Source organism: Lutjanus erythropterus, chromosome 7, assembly GCF_056507025.1.
Source record: "Lutjanus erythropterus isolate fLutEry1 chromosome 7, fLutEry1.hap2, whole genome shotgun sequence".
Classification (NCBI taxonomy): domain Eukaryota; kingdom Metazoa; phylum Chordata; class Actinopteri; order Lutjaniformes; family Lutjanidae; genus Lutjanus; species Lutjanus erythropterus.
This window is the reverse complement of record NC_139323.1, coordinates 35,060,534-35,080,034: the sequence shown is the minus strand read 5'-3', so window position 1 is coordinate 35,080,034 and position 19,501 is coordinate 35,060,534. Positions and strand designations below refer to the sequence as shown.

At 41.8% G+C, this 19,501-nt stretch overlaps 1 protein-coding gene across 1 annotated transcript in view; it reads left to right on the top strand.

The window, feature by feature from the left end:
• The first annotated feature begins 1,042 nt into the window (after positions 1 to 1,042).
• LOC146324303 (ephrin type-B receptor 1-like) overlaps positions 1,043 to 19,501 on the top strand; it is a 143,398-nt gene continuing 124,939 nt past the window's right edge. The window contains exon 1 of the mRNA XM_084723616.1: positions 1,043 to 1,266. Within this exon, the coding sequence (XP_084579742.1) occupies positions 1,173 to 1,266 (94 nt within the window). The 5' untranslated portion in view covers positions 1,043 to 1,172. The remainder of the gene's footprint in view (positions 1,267 to 19,501) is intronic.

Genomic DNA, 19,501 nt, shown 5'->3' with positions numbered 1-19,501 from the left:
TTATAAAACACAACATTTGCCTGATTTAATGTGACTTTCAGTACTGGTCAAACAAATGCTGATTAGAACTTTAATTGGGCCTGAAAAGTTGAGCATAATTTTGTCCGAACCCGATCCGAACCCATTCCTCATTAGCATATTTCAGCCCAAACCCGATTACAGCCTGACAGTTTTCTTGGCGAGCTTCCCTCTATGTAGCAAACAGCAGGACTTGGCAGTGACATTGACAATACATGGGAGGAATTTGAATTGGCAACAACAAAACTGGGGAGAAAAAAATAGGTACTACTACTGATAATGATTATGATAATAGTAATACTACAGCCCAAACCCGATGCAAGCCCATGAAACGTGAGAAATACGGCCCAACCCAAACCCATCGGTTCCGTCGGGATCGGGCTCAGATCTCAAGCTCTAATTCAGATACAGATAAAGATGATGAAATCTGTTTGTACTTCCGATAACTGGGTCATAATTTGTGTAAAGAGACACTGCTGTTGGGTTTTTAGCTAATCTATCCATATAGATCAATTATTATTATTTAAAAGAAGGCAGACATCTCTTTCAGCAACTCAGCCCAAAACAACAAAGATGGATAAATAACACTACAGATTTGATTTTGGTGTGAACTGTCCCTTTAATCTGCTTATTATTAACTAGTTATACGTGTTATTATTGCACCATACTTAAAGCCTCTTGAAAAAGACCACAACACATGCAGTCCCATCATGTTAATGAGGCACGAGCCGGTCACACCTGTTCGTGTCCCTGAGGGGGATCAGCAGCCTCCGTTTCAAACATCGGCGCACCTGCCGTGTCGCACTCTGACCGCTGGGTGTCGCTGTTCAGTCGCGCAGCCGGCGCGCCGGGGCGGGGGAGACCTGACCATTGGGCAATCTTCAGTTTGGGTCAGGTGGAAAAGAACGGGTGATTGGTTTACGATCCCGCCGTACCGTCTCCTGATTGGACAGAAAGGTGTGAGAAAGAAGAGGCTGAGAGGAGCGGAGATCCAGCAGCAGTCAGTCTGCCCGCTTCAGTCCCCGCTGACTCTGCCGGTGCAGCTCACACACACACACACACACCAACACACACACTCTGAAGGCTGAGATGTGACTGTTCACCAGAGGAATACAGCGCGTTACTGTGGGATTTCTCTTTCTGTCAGCCGGATAATGGGAGAGGACAGGCGGGGAGTGATTTTGGCCATCCCGGCTACTTGGGCTGCGGTGCTTCTCTGTGTGATTACTTCGGTGTGCGCAGTGGAAGGTAGGTGTGCAAAGAGGGGACATTTTTCACTGTTCACAGGATGCAGGGTGATGGCTTGAATTACTTCATGCACTAACTGTGATTAAAGCAAAGCTGCACTGTCAACTCACCTCTTTTTTTTTTTTTTTTTTAGATGTTTTACCTTGAAGTATGCTCACAGTTTAACTTTAAACTCACTTCCATTGCGATTTTTAAGTGATATTGAAGTTTTCTTGTTTGTCAGGGGGAGCTGGGTGTGTTTGGGTTTTAATATGAGGGTTAGTTAGCTGCCTTTCAGCAGTGGGATTTTTGGGCAGTACAGGAATGTAAGTGCCTCATTGGAGATTAAAGGGACAGTTCACCCCCAAATAAAAAAAAATCAAATTTCCCCACCTGCCCTGAAGTGCTGTTTATCCATCTAGATTGTTTTGGTGAGTGGAGATATCAGCTGTAGACATGTCTGTCTTCTCTGAGATTAATTGGCACTCAGATTACGGTGGTCAAAGCAGCAGAAATAAAACATTTGGAAAAACTCAACAGCAATGTCCTTTTCCAAAAATCATGACCTGGTTTCTCAAGATAATCCACAGTCCTTGCTGTAATATGGAAGTTTTCTTGTCCATCAGAGGGAGCTGGGTGTGTTTGGGGTTTAATGCAAATGCCTCATTTTAGGTTAAAGGGACAGTTCATCCTAAAATCATAACTGCATATTTCCCCTCTGGCCTGTAGTGCTATGTGTGTTTTCCATCTATACTGTTTTGGTGTGAGTTGCAGAGTTCTGCAGATATCGGCTGTAGACATGTCTGCCTTCTCTCCAATATAATGGAGCTAGATGGAACTTGGATTGTGATGCTCAAGGCTGTGAAAAATACATTTGAAAAACCCACCAGCGATGTCTTTTTCCAGAGGTACTGACCCCATTACTCAAGATAATCCACAGACCTTGCTGTAAGATTTATCGAAAGAAGTTTCCAGGTTTGTCAGGGAGAGCTGGGTGTGTTTGTGGTTTAATATGAGGGTTAGTTATTTGCCTTTTAGCAGTGGAATTTTGGGCAGTACAGGACTGCAACTGTGCCTCACTGGAGGTTAATGGGTTCTCCCTAAAATCAAAAATACACATTTTTCCCAGTTACCTCCTAACACTGGAAAAATTGAAGCCAAAATATCCTGGATATGTTTGCATTGATGACGTAATTTGGAGTTTGCGCTGTTGTGGCCAGCGTTGGAGCCACACTCTCGAGTTCCCTGATCAGAAAAATGAACACTTGAACAGACATCCGTATGATTAGATCTACGTGAAATGACAGAGTCTTTGGGAAAAATGTATTTTATGTGTACTTTGATGTTTTAATTTGGCCCATCTCCTCCCTATTAACATTGGGAGGCAGGATTTATGACCTGTACTGCCGGCAGCCACCAGGGGGCGGTCAAGATGCTTTGGCTTCACTTTCAGGATCTATAACCTGTAGTGCTATTTATCCATCTAGATTTTTTTGGTGTGAATTGCCACGTTTTGGAGAAAAGATGTCTGCCTTCTCTGTAATATAATGGAACTAGATGGTACTTGACTTGTGGTGCTCAAAGCACCAAATATATATTTGAAAAACTCGACAGCTATGTTTCTTTCTACTCAAGCAGTGTTTGGGGTTTTTGTGTGAGGGTTTGTTATTTGCCTTTCAGCAGTGGGATTTTGGACAGTAAAGGAATGCAACTGTGCCTCACTGGAGGTTAAAGGGAAAGCTCATCCCCAAAATCTAAAATGCGTGTTCTTCCTCTTGCCTGGATTGTTTTGGTGTGAAGTGCTGAGTTTCAGCTCGTGGTGCTGGTGTTCACTAGAAGGGCAGGTGAATCTGGGTCAGGGGTCCTCAACATAGACAGGAGAGTCAGTGGACGGAGTCTTTGGGGTCTACAGAATTACCTTAAACCTGCATTCTATCTAATAACCAGCAGGGGGTGCCTCCACTGGTTGCAAAAACTTGCATGGAATCTTATGAGAAAATGACATCACAGTGGTTCCGTCCACATATTCTCCTGTCTCTCATCTTCAGCAATTTTCAGGACACGGACCCCTCAGCTGCTGGAGAGGTGGAGCAGGTGCCTTCCTTGAATATTTGTGTTGAATATTTCTGGGTCTTCTCTCGTTTGCACTCACCTGCAGCTGCTAAGTCAACAGCAGTTGTAGTACAGCCGTGGCTACGTTAGCCTCGCCTTCTGCACTTTAGCCAGTGGTTTCTGAGGCGGAGGGTATGTCAGAGTCTCTTGCTCGAGAAGTTGCAAAACAATCCAATGTGGCTCATAAGAGTGTCTGTACATTTGGGTAATAATACAGCTAAGTGCTCAATATTTTCAATAATACGTAGATAGTTATGGGTAGGTGCAGCACTGTGATTTAGTAGGCTAGCTAGCTCACATGAATATCAGTGTTGTTTGGTTTTTAATGAAATGGCTGACTGATCTTTGATAATAATGTGCTGGATTCACATCAGTGTCCTTTTACAGACATATTTTAAGTTTTGAAAGAGCCAAACATATCAGATATATTAGTAGTCCAATATTATTGGCTGATAGTTGTCTCATGTAGCTTTATCAGTTTATATCAGTTAAAGGTGTCATGATTCTCCAAATCCAAGATTTGATATGACTTTTGGTTTTAAGCTCACAATTCCATTTGATTTTTAAAAAATCTGATTTATTTTGTACTGATTATTATGCCATCATTAGAGTATCAAGTCCTGATTTGTAAAAATCAACACATCATGCCCTGACAACTGTCATTTACATTTTCAAATTCTTCTTTAAAGATAGTCTATATGGTATGAAGTGTGAAATAGTGGGCGGAAAGCTACGTGGTGTTGTCTTTGTGTGTTGTGTTGTTTTTTCCTGCAGTCACACGCTGGATGCTGCAAGTAGGCGGGGATGTACAGAAAAAAAAAAAAGCTGGGACAACTGCAGTTCCACCTTTGATTACAATTTGATTTCTCTCGTTTTGATCAATTCACGATTTAATTTTGAAATTGTGCCCCCTCCTACTAACTAACTATCAAACAATAATTTGACGGTCCCCCTGCAGTAACTCTGAGGTAGAGCCAGACATTTTTTCTTTTGTCTCGATCCTTTTTCACGATTCAAGTTTAACATGCATGCATGTTTCTTTTAGTTCTTTATGATTATTAAACATACCGTTGAATGTTTCAGCGATCTGATGTCATTTTGGACGACGGAATTTATTCTCAAACTGTATATATCACGCCTCCATTATGTGTTTTTGTTTTTTGTTTATGTTTCACACATGCCAGGCTGATTCACAACCTCGTGTTGGCCATAGAAAAATTAAAAAGGGCCAGGGATCGAGAACAGAACAGGCCTGTAACGGTGTTTTCATGTAATATTTGAAGGCTAAATTATATCCAGTATTCAGCTGTAATCTTACTGCACTTAAAGGTGCTTAATGTTCTCTGCTTGCCGTTCCTCTGCTGTTGCTCCATTAACACACACGCTGCTGCTCACCTGGAGCACCAAAGTGAAGCATAATTATAGCTCACAGGTGCTCTCTTACTTCTTGTAGCTGCTGCCACCTCCACCCACTTCTCCTCCTCCTGCTCCTCCCAAACATCACCTCTTGCTTCTCCCGCTGCCCCCCCCCTCCCGCCCCCCCGCTTCTCCTGCAGCATCACCTGCTGCTGCTGCTCCTCTCCGAGCATCGGGTTTTAGTCCCGCTGCTCTTTCTGCTCCTTCTCCTGCCGCCCTCCATGCATCACCCGCCGCTTCTCCCTTTGCTGCTCTCCACCTTCTGCTTCTCTTGCTGCACCTCGCCAAGCATGACCTCCTGCTAGTTTTCCCAAAGCATTACCAACCGATGCTCCCGCTGCTCCTCCTGGCACAGAATCAGCCTCTTCTCCACAAGCGTCACCTCCTGCTGCTCCGTTTCTGAAGGCTGTAGCTGCTGCTCCTTTTCAAACATTATTGCTCCACCTAAAATTTCTCTCCAAGCTGCTGTCTTTTCTTCCTGTAAGCATCACCTCCTTGCTCCTCTTGTTGCCCCTCTCCCAGCATCTACCCCTGCTCTTCTACTCCTCATTCTAATTATTATCCTACTCCTCTTTGTTGTTTTACGTCCTGCTGCCTTAAATTTTTCTCCTGCTCTTCCCCATGCTTCATCTACCACTCTTCCTTCTCCTCCTCCCCTAATATCACCTCCTGATTCTCCTGCTCCACCTCATAAAATATGACCTCCTGCTACTTAACCATCAAATGCTCCTGCTGCTCCTCGTCCTTCCACAAATATTACATCCTACTGCTCCTCTTAGAGCATCAGATTTTACTCCTCCTACTCTTCTTGCTCCGACTCCCTCTCCTCATCCTCAAGTATGATCTGCTGCTTCTCTTGCTGCACCTCACCAAGCATGAACTCCTGCTACTGTCCTAACTGATGCTCCTGCTGCTCCTCACACAAAATCAGCCTCTGCTCCTCTTGCTGCTCCCTTTCTGACGGCTGTGGCTGCTGCTCCTCCTGACATTTCTCACCAAGCATCACAGAACTGTGGCTCCTTCCTGCTCCTCCTGTTACTTCTCTCCACGCCTCTTCTCCTCCTCCTCATTCTTAAAATTCAACTACTGTTATTCTTTCTCATCAACTTTGACATCCTGCTCCGAATCCATTACTTTGCTTCTCCTGTTTCTCCTCTCCAAGCACCTCCCACTGACCTCCCCAAGAATCATTCCAGAATACCACCTACTCCTGCTCCTCCTCTTTAACACATCAAATTTTACTGCTCCTCCCCATGCTTTGCCTCCTACTTCTTCTGTTCCCTCTTCTGCTCCTCCCAAAGTACCACCTCCTGCTTCTCCCTTTGTGTCTCTCCTCCTGCTACTTTACCATCTGATCCTCCTGCTGCTCCTTGCACAGTATCAGCCCCCACTCCTCCACAAGCATCACCTCTTGCTGCTCCCTTTCTGACTGCTTTAGCTGCTGCTCCTTCTGAGATGTCTTCACATGCAGCAGCATGTTGTTGAGCATCTTTCTAAGCATCACCTCCTGTTACTCCTCTACTCCTCCTCATTTTAGATTTATCTAATACTCTTCCTTCTAATCAACCCTGACGTCCTGCTCCTTCTTCCTCAGCATTGCTTAATGTTTCTCCTGTTGCTCCTCTCCATCTGATCTCTCTGAAACTAACTTCTCGTTCTTCCTCCTCCTCCTGCTCCTCCTCTTTGAGCATCAAATTTTACTCCTCTTTTACTGCTCTTCACAATGCATCACCTACTTCTCCTCCTTCTCCTTCTCCTACTCCTCCCCAAGCTTCTCCTACAGCTTCTCCTTTTGCTTCTCTCCAGACATCACCTCCCGCTCCTTCACCATCTGATGCTGCTCCTGCTTCTTGCACAGAATCACCTCCTTCTTTTGCTCCTCTTCTCCTCCTCATTGTTAGGATTCACCTACTCCCCTTCCTTCTCATCAACCATGACATCCTGCTCCTTCTACTGCAGCTTCTCCCGAATCACTCCTCGTTCTTACACAAATATCACCTCCTGCTCCTCCTTTTCAAGCATCTCTTAGTGTTGATACTCCTCCCTATGCATTCATCCTACTGTTGCTCCTGCTTCTTATCTGCAAACATCATCTCCTGCTGCAGCTGCTTTCCTCAAGAATCACATACTCCTCTTCCTCCTCCTGCATGACCTCATGCTCCTTTTTCTACCACCTCACCTACTGCCCCCCTCCACCAGCATCCCTAAAGCCTTTCTGTTCCTCCTCCTCCTCTTCCTCCACAAGCATCTCCAACTGCCCTTGCCACTTCTCCTTCGCCTCCTCCTCTTCTCCTGTCTTCTTTTCCAGGTCTAAAACATGACTTCCTTGCCTCTCTTCACCTTCATTTTGCTTCCTTTCCTTCTCTTCTTGCAGCATCGCCTCTCAGCCTTCATACCCATGTCCTCTACCACGTCTCCTCCTGCTCCTCCTCCTCCTCCTCCTGCTGCCGTCCCTTATGGAAGCGCTAGATTAGTCGACTGCTGTGTTTTAATGGTGCGCGTAATGACGGGCTCCGTAGTGAGTCTCCCCCATTATGAGACATGTAAATGTGTTGAAGGGCAGGTCTATTTTGATTAAACAGAACGCTGTGAGTGTGTGTGTGTGTGTGTGTGTGTGTGTGAGAGTGTGTGTGTGTGTGTGTGTGTGTGTGTGTGTGTGTGTGTGTGTGTGTGTGTGTGAGCGAGAGAGAGTGTGTGAGAGAAAGAGGTAGGAGGTTAAGATGGAGAGGAGAGACAAATAGGTAGAGTGTGGGTGGCGGGTTGTTTTGTGGTCACGGTGGCCTTTTCATGGTAAGTAGGTGCCTAATGAACTGGTGTATAAGCTGATCTGAGTCTGTTGGTGTAAAATAGAGCCACTGCTGACACAGTCACTGCAGTTACCTCCGCTCTGTGTACTCATTTACACTTCTCCTCTATAAACTTTCAGACTTTTTTTCCTTGATCCTGACTGATACGTGCACCAGGTTGATATTATTGGCTGATTTTAGCTCCTTACAGATCGGCTGGCACAACAAATTGAAGATGAATCTGTTTCTGGCCGACAGCAGGGCTGGGCAGTTCATCGTGATATGAGTCTAGATATGGTTTTAGTTTTTTGGATGTATTTTTATTTCATGATATGGCAAAAGTGTTGTGTTTTCCTTGTTTTAAAGGCTGCATTACAGTAAAGTGATGTAATTTTCTGAAATTGACAGACTTTTCTAGCTGTTCTATTATTAGCCTTTACCAGTGGTGGAAAGAGCTCTAATAAACCCTGTACTCAAGTACAAGTACTGTTACATTTTAAAATATTACTCAATTACAAGTAAAAGTACTGGTGATATAGAAATACACTTAAGTAAAAGTACAGTGTTCTTTTAAAAACCTACTCAGACGTTTAGTTTTATCTGTTGATGTCATGTCATTTCTCCAAACAAGGGTTGCAAATTTTATGCGTTTTCCTGAACCAGTAGTTGAAATTAGTACTTTTTTAACTGGTTAAATTCTTAACAGCAATTAATTGATTAACGATTAATCATGGACATGCTTAGTCCAAATGTGTGCCGCCGCAGCATTTTGTGTTGTTTTCCGTCCGTGTGTCTTTGTTTTCATTGGTTTGTGATCAGATCACCTGATTGGCTACTAAAATGAAAGATTTGGATATTAATTCAAATTGTACTCAGTACTCAACTATGATTTTAAAAGTAACTAAGCAGATTACATCTTCTAATGCATACTTAAGTACAAGTAAAAGTACAGACAAAAATGTACTCATAAAAGTACAAGTACTACTAGAAAACTACTTACTACTACTTACTTAACTTGTAATTAATTACTTCCACCCATGGCCTTTACCTACTTAGTTATTAAATCCATATTACTGATGATTATTAAACCAAAATCACATTGTCTCATTATTTTGTGAAAGCACTAAGGATGATAAAAGTTAATTGATGATCGATTAATCAGTGATTAAGAATTTGATCGATTGAGTAAAACTGATCTTATATCAAACAAAGATCTGAATTTATTGCTCTTTAAATTCCACAACGCCTCTTTAACGCTCAGCAATGCATCATGGGATAATTATGCAAATGGGGCCATCTCTTGGAGTATCAGCTACACATGTAAATGTCACAATCCTACAGCACCCCACAATAGTTGAAAGACGCCATTAAACAAGTTACATTACACAAACTACACAAGCTTTCTAGAATTGTAAATTAATTCATAATGATTAATTAGTTGTGACAGGCTGTTTTTTTTTTTTTTTTAATATAATCAAAAATTCATTATATGTTCATAAAACAGGCTCGTCCAGAACACACAATTTCATTTGATGTTTATTATAGTTAAGTTTTAGGCTTTAAGTTAGAAATATTTAATATATTAATTGACTAACGATGTGTCTATAAAATGTCATATGTGGTGAAAATTGGCCATTATAACTTCTCACAGCCCAAAGATCCAGTGTCAGTCGCGCTTTAGTGTTTTCTCTGTCTGCCTGTGTGTTTTTTCTGTTTCTCTTGAAATTTCTTTTCGCCCAGCAGCCCTGCTTTGTCTGAAGCTGCTACATTTGAAATTTCGTCTCGATCCTATCTGTTGTTTACAAAAGCACCAGCAGCTCTTTGAAAGTGTGAAGTCAGACGGCCCTTTCAGATTTTGGAAAGAGCGAGGACGCAGAAATGTGGGCCAGAAGTGCTGGAAAAAGTTTGCTATTATGAACAAAAGTATGAGGAACGCATCATCGTGGCTTGAGCTGTTTGCTGTCATCTGTGTAGCCTGAAATTGCTGCGCTAATACGATGACCTTTACATTTCCCTGAGGATTTACACCTTCTCAGGGAGCCTAAAATGCAGCTGTGTAATCCAGCGTTCGACCCTGTAATTTTGAAAGTCAATGCAAACCCTGACCCAGCGGATATTGTCGGGTGTAAGTGCTACATATCCCACGAACAAGCCTTGGGAGGGGTGGCAAAGTCATCTGTGTCTCAACCAAACGCCCCGTCAGCAGCTGGGTCTGTCACTGAAATTGCTGATTTGTGTCAGTGTTGAGTGTCGACGGGTCGAGGAGTTAATTTCTTTCGACTTTTTCATGCACGAGCTGCGACTGTTGTTGGAGCCTAATACAGAAATCCTGATTTCACTCCTCCACAGAAGCGAGGCTACATGGAAAATGTGCACTTCATATATGATTACACTGCGTATATCACACGTTCTTGAGAACAGGGACAAAACTGTGTTTTGAGGGAGTTTTGATTGTTACTCATCAATCAGAGGACTTGAAGTTTGTCAACTCCAGACACACAAAAACTCATAATGTTATATAGGGCTGCTACTGATGATTATTTTCTGAATTAACCAATTAGTTATGTGGTCCTTAAAATGTCAGAAAATGGTGATTTAGAATTAATCATACATATTGTAAAAAATCCAACAGAGTTGACAGAAATCTGGGACACAACTTTTAGCACATTTTTTAATTGTTTGAAGTTGTGAATTCTTGTCTGTCTGTCCATTAAGGATAATGATTACATTAGGGCTGCAGCTATCAATTATTTTCGATTAATCTGTTGTTTATTTTCTCGCTTAATCGATCAGTTATTTGGTCTATAAAATGGTGAAAAATGTGGTTCAGTGTTTCCCAAAGCCCAAGGCGACGTTCTCAAGTGTCTTGTTTCATGCGCAACCCAAAGATAATCAGTTATTTGTCACAGAGGAGTAAAGAAACCAGAAAATATTCACATTCAGGAAGCTGGGAATCAGATTTTTTCCCTCAAAAACATGACTCAAATCGATTGTCAAAATAGTGGGCGATTAATTTAATAATTGATGAACCGATTAACTGTTGCAGCTTTAGATACGATCTGCTCCAGTTCTCAAGAATGGCTGGTATCATTTCTTCTGCTGCACATACACTATTTCTGTCGTTTTTCCCTGGAGCCTCAACACATACTTGCCGTGTCCCATCTGTCATCTCGAGGGAATGCTAAAGGTTAAACATTGTAGATCCTGTTTTAGATGCTGGTATTAACATGACAAGCTGTAATTTGTAACTTCATTCAGCGTGCGTTTGTGTGCGCAACAAATGATGATCAGAATGATCTGCGCTGGGAAACCCATCACACACTTGCGCAGAGATATGCAGATGACACACTGCAATGCCGCCACACACACACACACACATGCACACATACTGTAGGCTGCACCATGCTCTGCCAGCTCATGTTTTAAAGATGCGGTTTCTATATTCGTCTGGTGACAGGTTATCAATGTGACAGACAGATAGTTGAACTGGGGAAAACTAGGAGCTTGGGAGGAGATCCTTTGCACCAGTCCTGAGGCTTTTACTCCACTGTTTCCCAGTCTATTTCTCCTCAGGGCCTCACGTCAGCATTAAATATTTATTTCCACGTCGCATTCAAATTGTTTCAGAATAAATCTGGTTTCCTTCTTCCGTGAGGTGGAACCTGTGGGAATATTTACCTCGGAGTCCGGGGCTTCTGGTGCTGTATTTCCCACGGCGACTCGGGCATCAAGAGGCAATTTCATATCAGTCAGTCTGGTTTTAGACGCCATGCTTTTCTACACCCCTGGGCTATCAGTCTTCAATATCAGAGTTTTCACCAGTTCAGGAAGTAATTTCTGACAAAAGATGCTCAGTGTTTACTGAGATGTGATTAAGTTCTGTTAGTGTGAAAATATATCCTTAACTATGAATCTTCACACCTTGGCTGTGAATTTTCACACGACTCCACAATCCTTTTCTTATATTAAAGGGAGAACCTGTTGGTGCACCGGATCACTGATGAGCCACGTCTGTTAGCGGGGAAAAATATATTTTTTTTAATGCATATTTTTGGCAGCGTCTCCACACCAAATGGTTGGGTCACAGTGCACGTTTCTTTCTGATGTTTGTGCGTCAGATCTGGACAACATGAACTCAAACTGTTTAATCAGTATCTGCAGCTGTAGCCAGTTTGTACGCGCTTTTGTAAGTCCACATCCGCAGTCTGTCTTTTGAGTCTCTGGATGCTGTCCATTAAAGTTACATCACATATGAACATTTTCCATTCACAGCTGTATTAGTACTAGATAGGTCCAGTCTCTTCAATGCATAAGCCAAATAATTAAATATTCATGCTGCTTGGCTATGCAAGGCTTGTCTGACACAGTCTTATTCATTTTTTATTGTTCCAGAATTCTACAGCTCAAAACGAGAAAGTTGAAAATTAAACATCTTTTGGCTGTGAAGTCCTCATTTTTGTGATTTTGTCCAAGTCATGTCTCAAGTCTACATTTCTGGCTGTAGCAAAGCAGTACTGTGCAACTGAAATTAATACATGTAAACACCTTTTCTATACACGTGTGCTGGTTTGGCTTGACTCGGTTTGACGTGGCGCAGCAGCCAACAAACGCAAAACAAACACAACATTTACACATTACCACATTATGAATGTCTTGTGATTGCACCAATACCATAGTTAATACGGTTGGCTCATTGGATTCATCTGTTGCAGGTACCTCGCACTCGCAGCTTCGGCTCGCACCGTCGGAGCAGCTGTAGAACACTTGGTTTAATAGAATGTCTTCGAAAACACCAAATGACTTACTTTAATGAACTTCATTAGTTTTTATAATGAAGATTTGCTAAATATCACTTTCATGAGGTTGTTATTCTCAGAAGACAAATCACAGACTGAATAAACTGGTATTTCATAATTCTGTCAGTCACAGCAGATAAAACGAAGTTCAAGCTGGATGTGAAGCTTAAGTTAATTCTAAAGTTGATGGACAAATTGTGTTATTTTCTCTTAATAATGATCAAAATAATACACAAAAAGGTCAGGTTAGGAACACATATGTGTGTAATTATTCTTGTTGCATTTAGTGTTGCTTGAAATCACCAGAGATCAGCTGAAGTTATCCTTCTTTTTCCAGGATAGAAAAAGTCTCATTTTTGGGAAAAATATTGAGTTCAGTTTTCACTCTTCTTTTAGCTCTGTTGTTATCTGTCTCATGCTAATGCTCAGTATCGTTCACCAAATAGCTTTCTCTCTGTTAAACACTTTACTGACTCAAGTGAGTCTCTCTCTAAAGAGAATCAAGTCAGTCACCCACAGCTTGGTGAATCCCCCATCAGCCCTTGCACCCGTAGAGCGTGCACGAGAGATTTTCACCAGTTGAGCCAGCTACCTTTTGATTTAGCACTGTGCTAAATTGTTAGTGCTGACAAATTAATTGTGCGCCACGTAGCAATGATCAGATAAATAAACACACATTTAGACAACAGCATTCATGGACAGTTACCGATTGACTTGTTGGGTGATTCATGCAGCCCGAGACCTTCAGCTCAGAGCAGGAAGAGCGAGTACTGAGTTGAAAAAAGTGTCAAAGTGGCTGCTTTTCTCACATGGATAATTAACTTGATAAATTTCCACAAGTATATAAAAGTTGCACAACAGTGTGAGTGACATGTTGTCTTGTCTCGTTTTTGCAGCACACAGGTAGGACGGGTGAGTCAGTTGTTTGACTTGATACTCCAGGGTCAGTAAAAAAAAAAAGAGTTATCCATTTCAAGCAGTTGATTTATAACTGGTACATCAGTAGAACACAGTGAGTGTTTCTCTGAAATAAGCTGAAAGGCAGTAAAACTCTCAGTAGAGTCGAGGAGAACTGCAGCTTTAAGCCTGACATGGAAAATCTGTGCTTGTTTCTGAGAGGATCTAGAAAGTGAAGAACAAGATGAGTGGTCTCTGCTGTGAACGTGAATTTATGGCTCATATCAACAGTCAACAGTCAATCAGCATCAAAACCACCATCTTTACAAACATTTAACTCCATTCACCATGTCTCCTCCTCAGCTGCCACCGCTGACACGTTTAAAAGCGTAAATTGATTTTAGCTGCAGAGAGATGCAGAAGGCTTGCACATTATAAAACACTTCACCACCCAAACTCCTCAGGTTATTTGCATAACAAATCAGTCTAAATAGATTATATTTCCCTGATATGGAACGATAATTGATACCGTGAGAGAACAGAGCACTGGTGGGCATAAAAGGAATGAAAGAATCCTTTGTTTTCACCTAAAATTCTCGCCTTCCTTTCACTTGGGTCCATTATACTGTCACTTCAACTAATTTGCAGCTCAAAGAGTCACATCAATACACCGCTATGTTAGACAGACGTCAATGGCACGCTCTTTGAGCACTCCTGCATTCTCCTTTTCAACATGCAAGGTAAGTAATGGCATCAATTACCCTTTGTTTCAGGCAAAGGCAAAATAATTTCTCTGCGCTCTCGCGGTAGACTTCACCAATAAAAACACACCTTAAATTAACTTGACCTCAGGCCTCTCAATGACTTCTTTACTTGTTGGCTGTAGAGAAGAAGAAAACAAGTGGAATGAGAGAATCTGTAATCTGTAATGTGCATGCACTGCTTATAAATGCAAAGCAGTGATGGAGGGAAGGCGAGGTTGCTCCAGATTGTTGTCCTTTATTTTTCCTGTGGTGTTGATGGCAGAGCGGCGTCATTCCTCTTCAGGAACATGGTGTTACATGCATGTGTAGTGCTGGTATCCAATATACAAATTATTAGTTATCGCTATATTATTTAACAAACTATATTTTTACATTAATAGCACAATTCTGTCAAAGAATAATGAGGTCTACGCTGGACTGAATTTTAGATTAAGGCCGCAACTATCATTTTCCATTAACCTATCAGTTGTTTGTCGATTAATCGCTGAGTTTTAAAATGTCAGAACATATTGTAAAGTACCTCTCACGTGTTCCTAGAGCCCAAGGTGACACCTTCAAATAGTCTACTCTCTGAGATATTCAATTTATAAAACAGCAAGAAGAAAGTCTTCATTTGTAAAACTGGAATTGGTACATATTACTCAGTAGACATTTATTCTTTTAAATTGGTTGATCAGTTAACACTCTCTACTCTCAAATTACAGTTTAGGAATCAATAAACTTACTTATTTTAATAATGACTGAATAGTAGAAATAGTAATACTTCCAAAGTGACTGACAAATTGTGAAACCACATCATTGTTTTCTGTTTTCACATGTGAAAAAGAGGCTTTGAATCATCTTTTGGTGGAGCTGGGTTGAGTAATATAAAGAGAAATGTAAATAATTGGGGCTGAGATTATACATTTATCAGAATTGACATGAATTGTGATTGTAAACGGGAATGCACGCGATTAGTGGACTATATATGATTATCCTATTAGCAGCTGCTGCTAGCACTGCTAATGTTAGCCACACTGTGTGTTGGGCTGGCAGCTGACATCAGCTCCAGGTCATTTACTCGCTGACACTGTTATTGTTTTTGGTCTGAAAAGCTGAAGCATTTAGTGAGTTGTTGTCAGGTTTTGTATGTTGTGAAAGGTTTGTATTGCACAGCACAAAGTAGCGTGCATTTCTGCACCATTTAAAGCACGATTCGTGATTAACGGCTTCAAATGGCAGTTTTTTTTTTCAGACTGTTTAACATTTTAAATTAATAAATACAGCTCAATTTTAACTGCATTGAGCTAACAAACTAAGTGCTAGTTATTCATATACGTAGAAAATCGATTCAGCGTTTACAACATAGAGTCAGGAGTTGCTTAAGAAAAAGAAACAGGATACTTAAGAGAATATATTTCTTCTCCCACTCCTACTAATTACCTTGCTGCTGAGTAATTAATAGTAGTAATGTCGTATGTAAAGTACACCTTTCTACTCTACTCTGTTCTGTTCTTCCACACTGCATGCTGCAAACTGCAGCTCTGAGCTTTAGACCTTTATAGCTCAGCATATGATTGAACATAATGGCCCATTATTTATTTGCTGGTTGAGAGTGGGCCCTCTGCCAGCCTCTTCAGGGTTCCTGCTGTGGACATATGGTCTCACAGATAGCCATGCTGGATATTAAGGACTGTGTCACTGTTGGAGCAACAGAAAAGAGGGAAAAAGGACATAATGGGTGAGACAACGCACATCAGTGATTTTGCTTCACCTTGAAAAGGTTGTGGGGGGAAAAAGTGCCTCATCAGGAATTTTAATCAGTTTTGATTTGAGCTGTGTAAATGTTGTCGAGCTCTCAAAATGCATCAGGGGGAAATTGATACAGGATTTGCATGTAAACAAATTAGGACTGCAACTGTTTTCATAGTCGATTAATGTCTCAATTGCCTTTTCAGTGAACGGATTAAAGGTTAAATTCACAGTGACACTACAATCTTAAAATATTAGTTAGGTGCCAATATGAGCAAGGGTTTTCTTGCAGTAATCATTTCTCCTGTTGATACTCGTTCAGGGGGAAAAATGCATTCAAAGATTCATATCTGTGTGAAGCAATATGAGTTAGACAAATCAAGACGATGTCTTTCAGAGTTACAATTTTAAATTCCCTCTTTGTGTTTCCCTGAGCACTGTTTCCCTGTTGAGCTGCAGTGGAAGGATAAGAACAAAAGGAGATAATTTTGTACTAAAGCAGCCTTAAATGTGCTGCTGAAGCCTCCCATTAGCTTCAGATAAACTTTTTCATACATTTTTGCACAGAATGAGGACTGTGGATTTCATCCTCCATCACTTACGTTGGACGTGCATTAGGAAAGGAGTGTCTATTTTTTAAACCTGGGTATAAATAGGCACATGCAATTCGGCTATTAACACCAACCCCCTAATTTTAGATACAAAGAGCGACAAAGTCGCTATTGAGAAGTTGCTGCGGTGGATGAATGAGTTAAGAACAGGGCTTTTTCCTGTGGGAGAGCGGGGTTTGAAGTTCACTCAGGACAACAACAATTTGACAATGGTGCGAACGCACATGTTGGCGGTGCCTCATACTTAGAGATTTCATTACTTTCAGTCACAGTTTGGTGAGGTTTAGGCAACAACACTACTTGGTAAGATCATGGTTTGTCTCTGCAGTGCAGGTGTAAATAGTTCATAGGCAAATAGTATTTTTGGCTATGAACACCTTGGTGCTATTCTATATACACCCAGGTGTAAATAGCCACATTGGCTATTCCAACCTTGGTGCAAATGGCATCTGCCATCATGAACAGGAGAAATAATTGTAGTAGGGTGTAACCAAATTGGATTTTCTTCCTTTTTTTCAGTTCAAACTTGACTCTAGTTCCATGTTTTAGTCTGCCTCATGCATTTATCATCCTCTGTGATGTGAAAACATCTTATTCCTGCACAGTCAGAGAAGTGGAAGTGTGCATCCTGTGATGATTTTTTTTGTGACCACTGCGAAAAAGCGGTGTATTCCTGTGGGATTGTGGTTTACTGTGACAGCTCAAATAATTACATTTTATTAGGCTGTATTGAAGGATACTGTTTTAAAGGTAGGGTAGCTCCTTTCAGGAACAGGGCAGCGCAAGAGAAGGAGAGAGCCGTCGACTGAGAGGGAGAGCGCTGCTCATAGCTGAGCGGAAGTTTAAACTTAGCAGTAAGCTGTCAATTTGACAGTAAATGTACAGTACAGGTTACAGTGTGTCAGTTAATGAACGCTGCAGCTTCTCAAGACCAAGAAAAGTCTTGTCTGTTGTTTCCCCAACTGCTGGAAAAATGACATGTTAGCAGTGAAGTAAGCTGAGCAGGCTAACGCTGTGCATGTGTGATGTCGGCTGCAGTACAATCGTGTCCCATTCAGAAACCCTTCAAAATAAAATTCGCTGTGGTGACAGTAGCGAGCTCAACCCTGTGGTAGGCATCACACGACTGCGGTATTGCGGTAATACGGTTATTGTCACAGCCCTATGACCTGTTCTCAGTTCAGTTATAAATTCCCAGCGCGTGACGGAGCGCCACTCCTACCAGGCTGCTCGCGGCGCTGTCAGCCAAAGAGTCAATCACAGTGGACGGCACTTATAGAGGAGGTCATACCTGACAGGACTCGTCATGTTCAAGTTTTATTCACATCACATTAGATCATGTGTGCAGACTTCCTTCCTCACATATCTGAATTTATCCCATGTTCTCCTGGCAGTTATAGCAACTAGCAACAAGCTAACAATGGCTAATTTAAAATGATGTCAGAATTACAGTAGGCTGTATCGCAGTTTCCATAAAATTTTGATTAATTGTTCAGCCCTAGCTTACCTGCCAGTCTGCAGGCCACATTATCTGGATTGTGATGGAGAAACAGTACGTGTTGATACCTCAGTCATTCAATAATACATTCTTGTCTTTGTCCATAATGCTCCAGTATGTTTACATCTGTTTGTTTTCCAAGTCTTTCCTGTGTCAAGCCTCAAAACCTGACATCAGTAGAAAAGTTTGGTCTCATCTTGAACTGGAGCATCTGCAGATTAATTCCATAACCAGTCTGTTACGATCTCCTGTTTTTGTTGCCTTCGCTGCCATCGTGACTGTACCTCATTGGCTTGACGCTGCTACGTGTTTATGCAGTCGCCATATTGGTGAGGTCTGCTAGTAAAGACTGTAACTTGCTTTATACTGAAGTGATTTTCATATAATTTGGTTTGTTTTAAACAGAACCATGTGTTTGGATAGGATTTTTGGTTTCTAAAGGGCATTTCTTTCAATACCACATTCATTAAAAGCTGCTGAAAGACTTAACAGTAACATGGTGTTTTTCCTGCTTACCTCTACAATGTATAAGCCAATCAACAGCATTATTAGATCTTATTGGCTCACAGACGCTGAATGACAAGGTATTTGTGCGGCAGCCATATTGGTGAGGTCTGCTAATAACGACCGTAACTGAATGCTCGATAGTATTGAAGCAATATGGTTGGTGCCATAGGCAGTATCAAGGCTCAACACCGAGCCCCAGTTACAAACCTGAAAAACTGAACTTGAATGACATTCAGGCACTGGAGGTGATCTGGTTGGTTGTATCTGGCAGTTGAGGTGGCACTGCAGTAGATGAACTCTGCTGAGTGCACTCTTGTAGAGTTCTCTACCTGCGCAGTCCTGTGTTCCTATTTCAGTTTAAACTTTATCAACTCACGGTAGGTTGACCAAGCGTCAATGTTCTTTTATACCCGGCTTCACACTTGCTCGGTTTCATCCACACCTGCCTTTTACCGCCACAGGCTTCTGTTCTGTTGGCCGCTAAGCTGCTCTGCTGGAGCAGTGGGGCATTCAGCCGCTCTGCTCGGGAACAGAAGGAAACTGACCGCAGGAAAAAGAAAGATTATTGTTCAGGTCTGACACGTGTACTCTGAGTGTCGACTTTTGTTGGCAAAATGTCACACACTTGAACTGTGCACGTGGCACGACCCCACATTTCAAGCTTTTTTTTTTTTTGTGAATAACATTTATTTTCCCTCTTGTTCTCCTTACGAAATTCAGCGCAACGGGGGCAAAGCAAAAAGCAGGGCAGAACAGACAGGCAGGAGAGCGGCGGGGGCAATTTTAGTTTGACAGTTTTACTCTGCGTGACAGCAGTTTTGATAGCAAATCTCCTGAGAGACGGAGAGAGCAAAAGAGGGATGAAGGAGGATAGAAAATGAGTTAAAGCAAGGAAAAGACATAAAGAGAGAGACGATGAACCCAGTGGTTAGCCTTCTGCAGTTTGATATATGTAGCGGAGAGCCAATAAGTGTCAGGTCCCTCCCACCAGGGAGCCATTTTAACAAGCTCTTAGTATTTGAGTGGCTGTTAGCAGGCTTGTAATCTGCCCTGGCAATTTCTGACTCCTGTAGAATTTAAATTAAAAAGCTGTGGACTCATATACACACTGACAACATACAGGAATTTGTATGTGGTG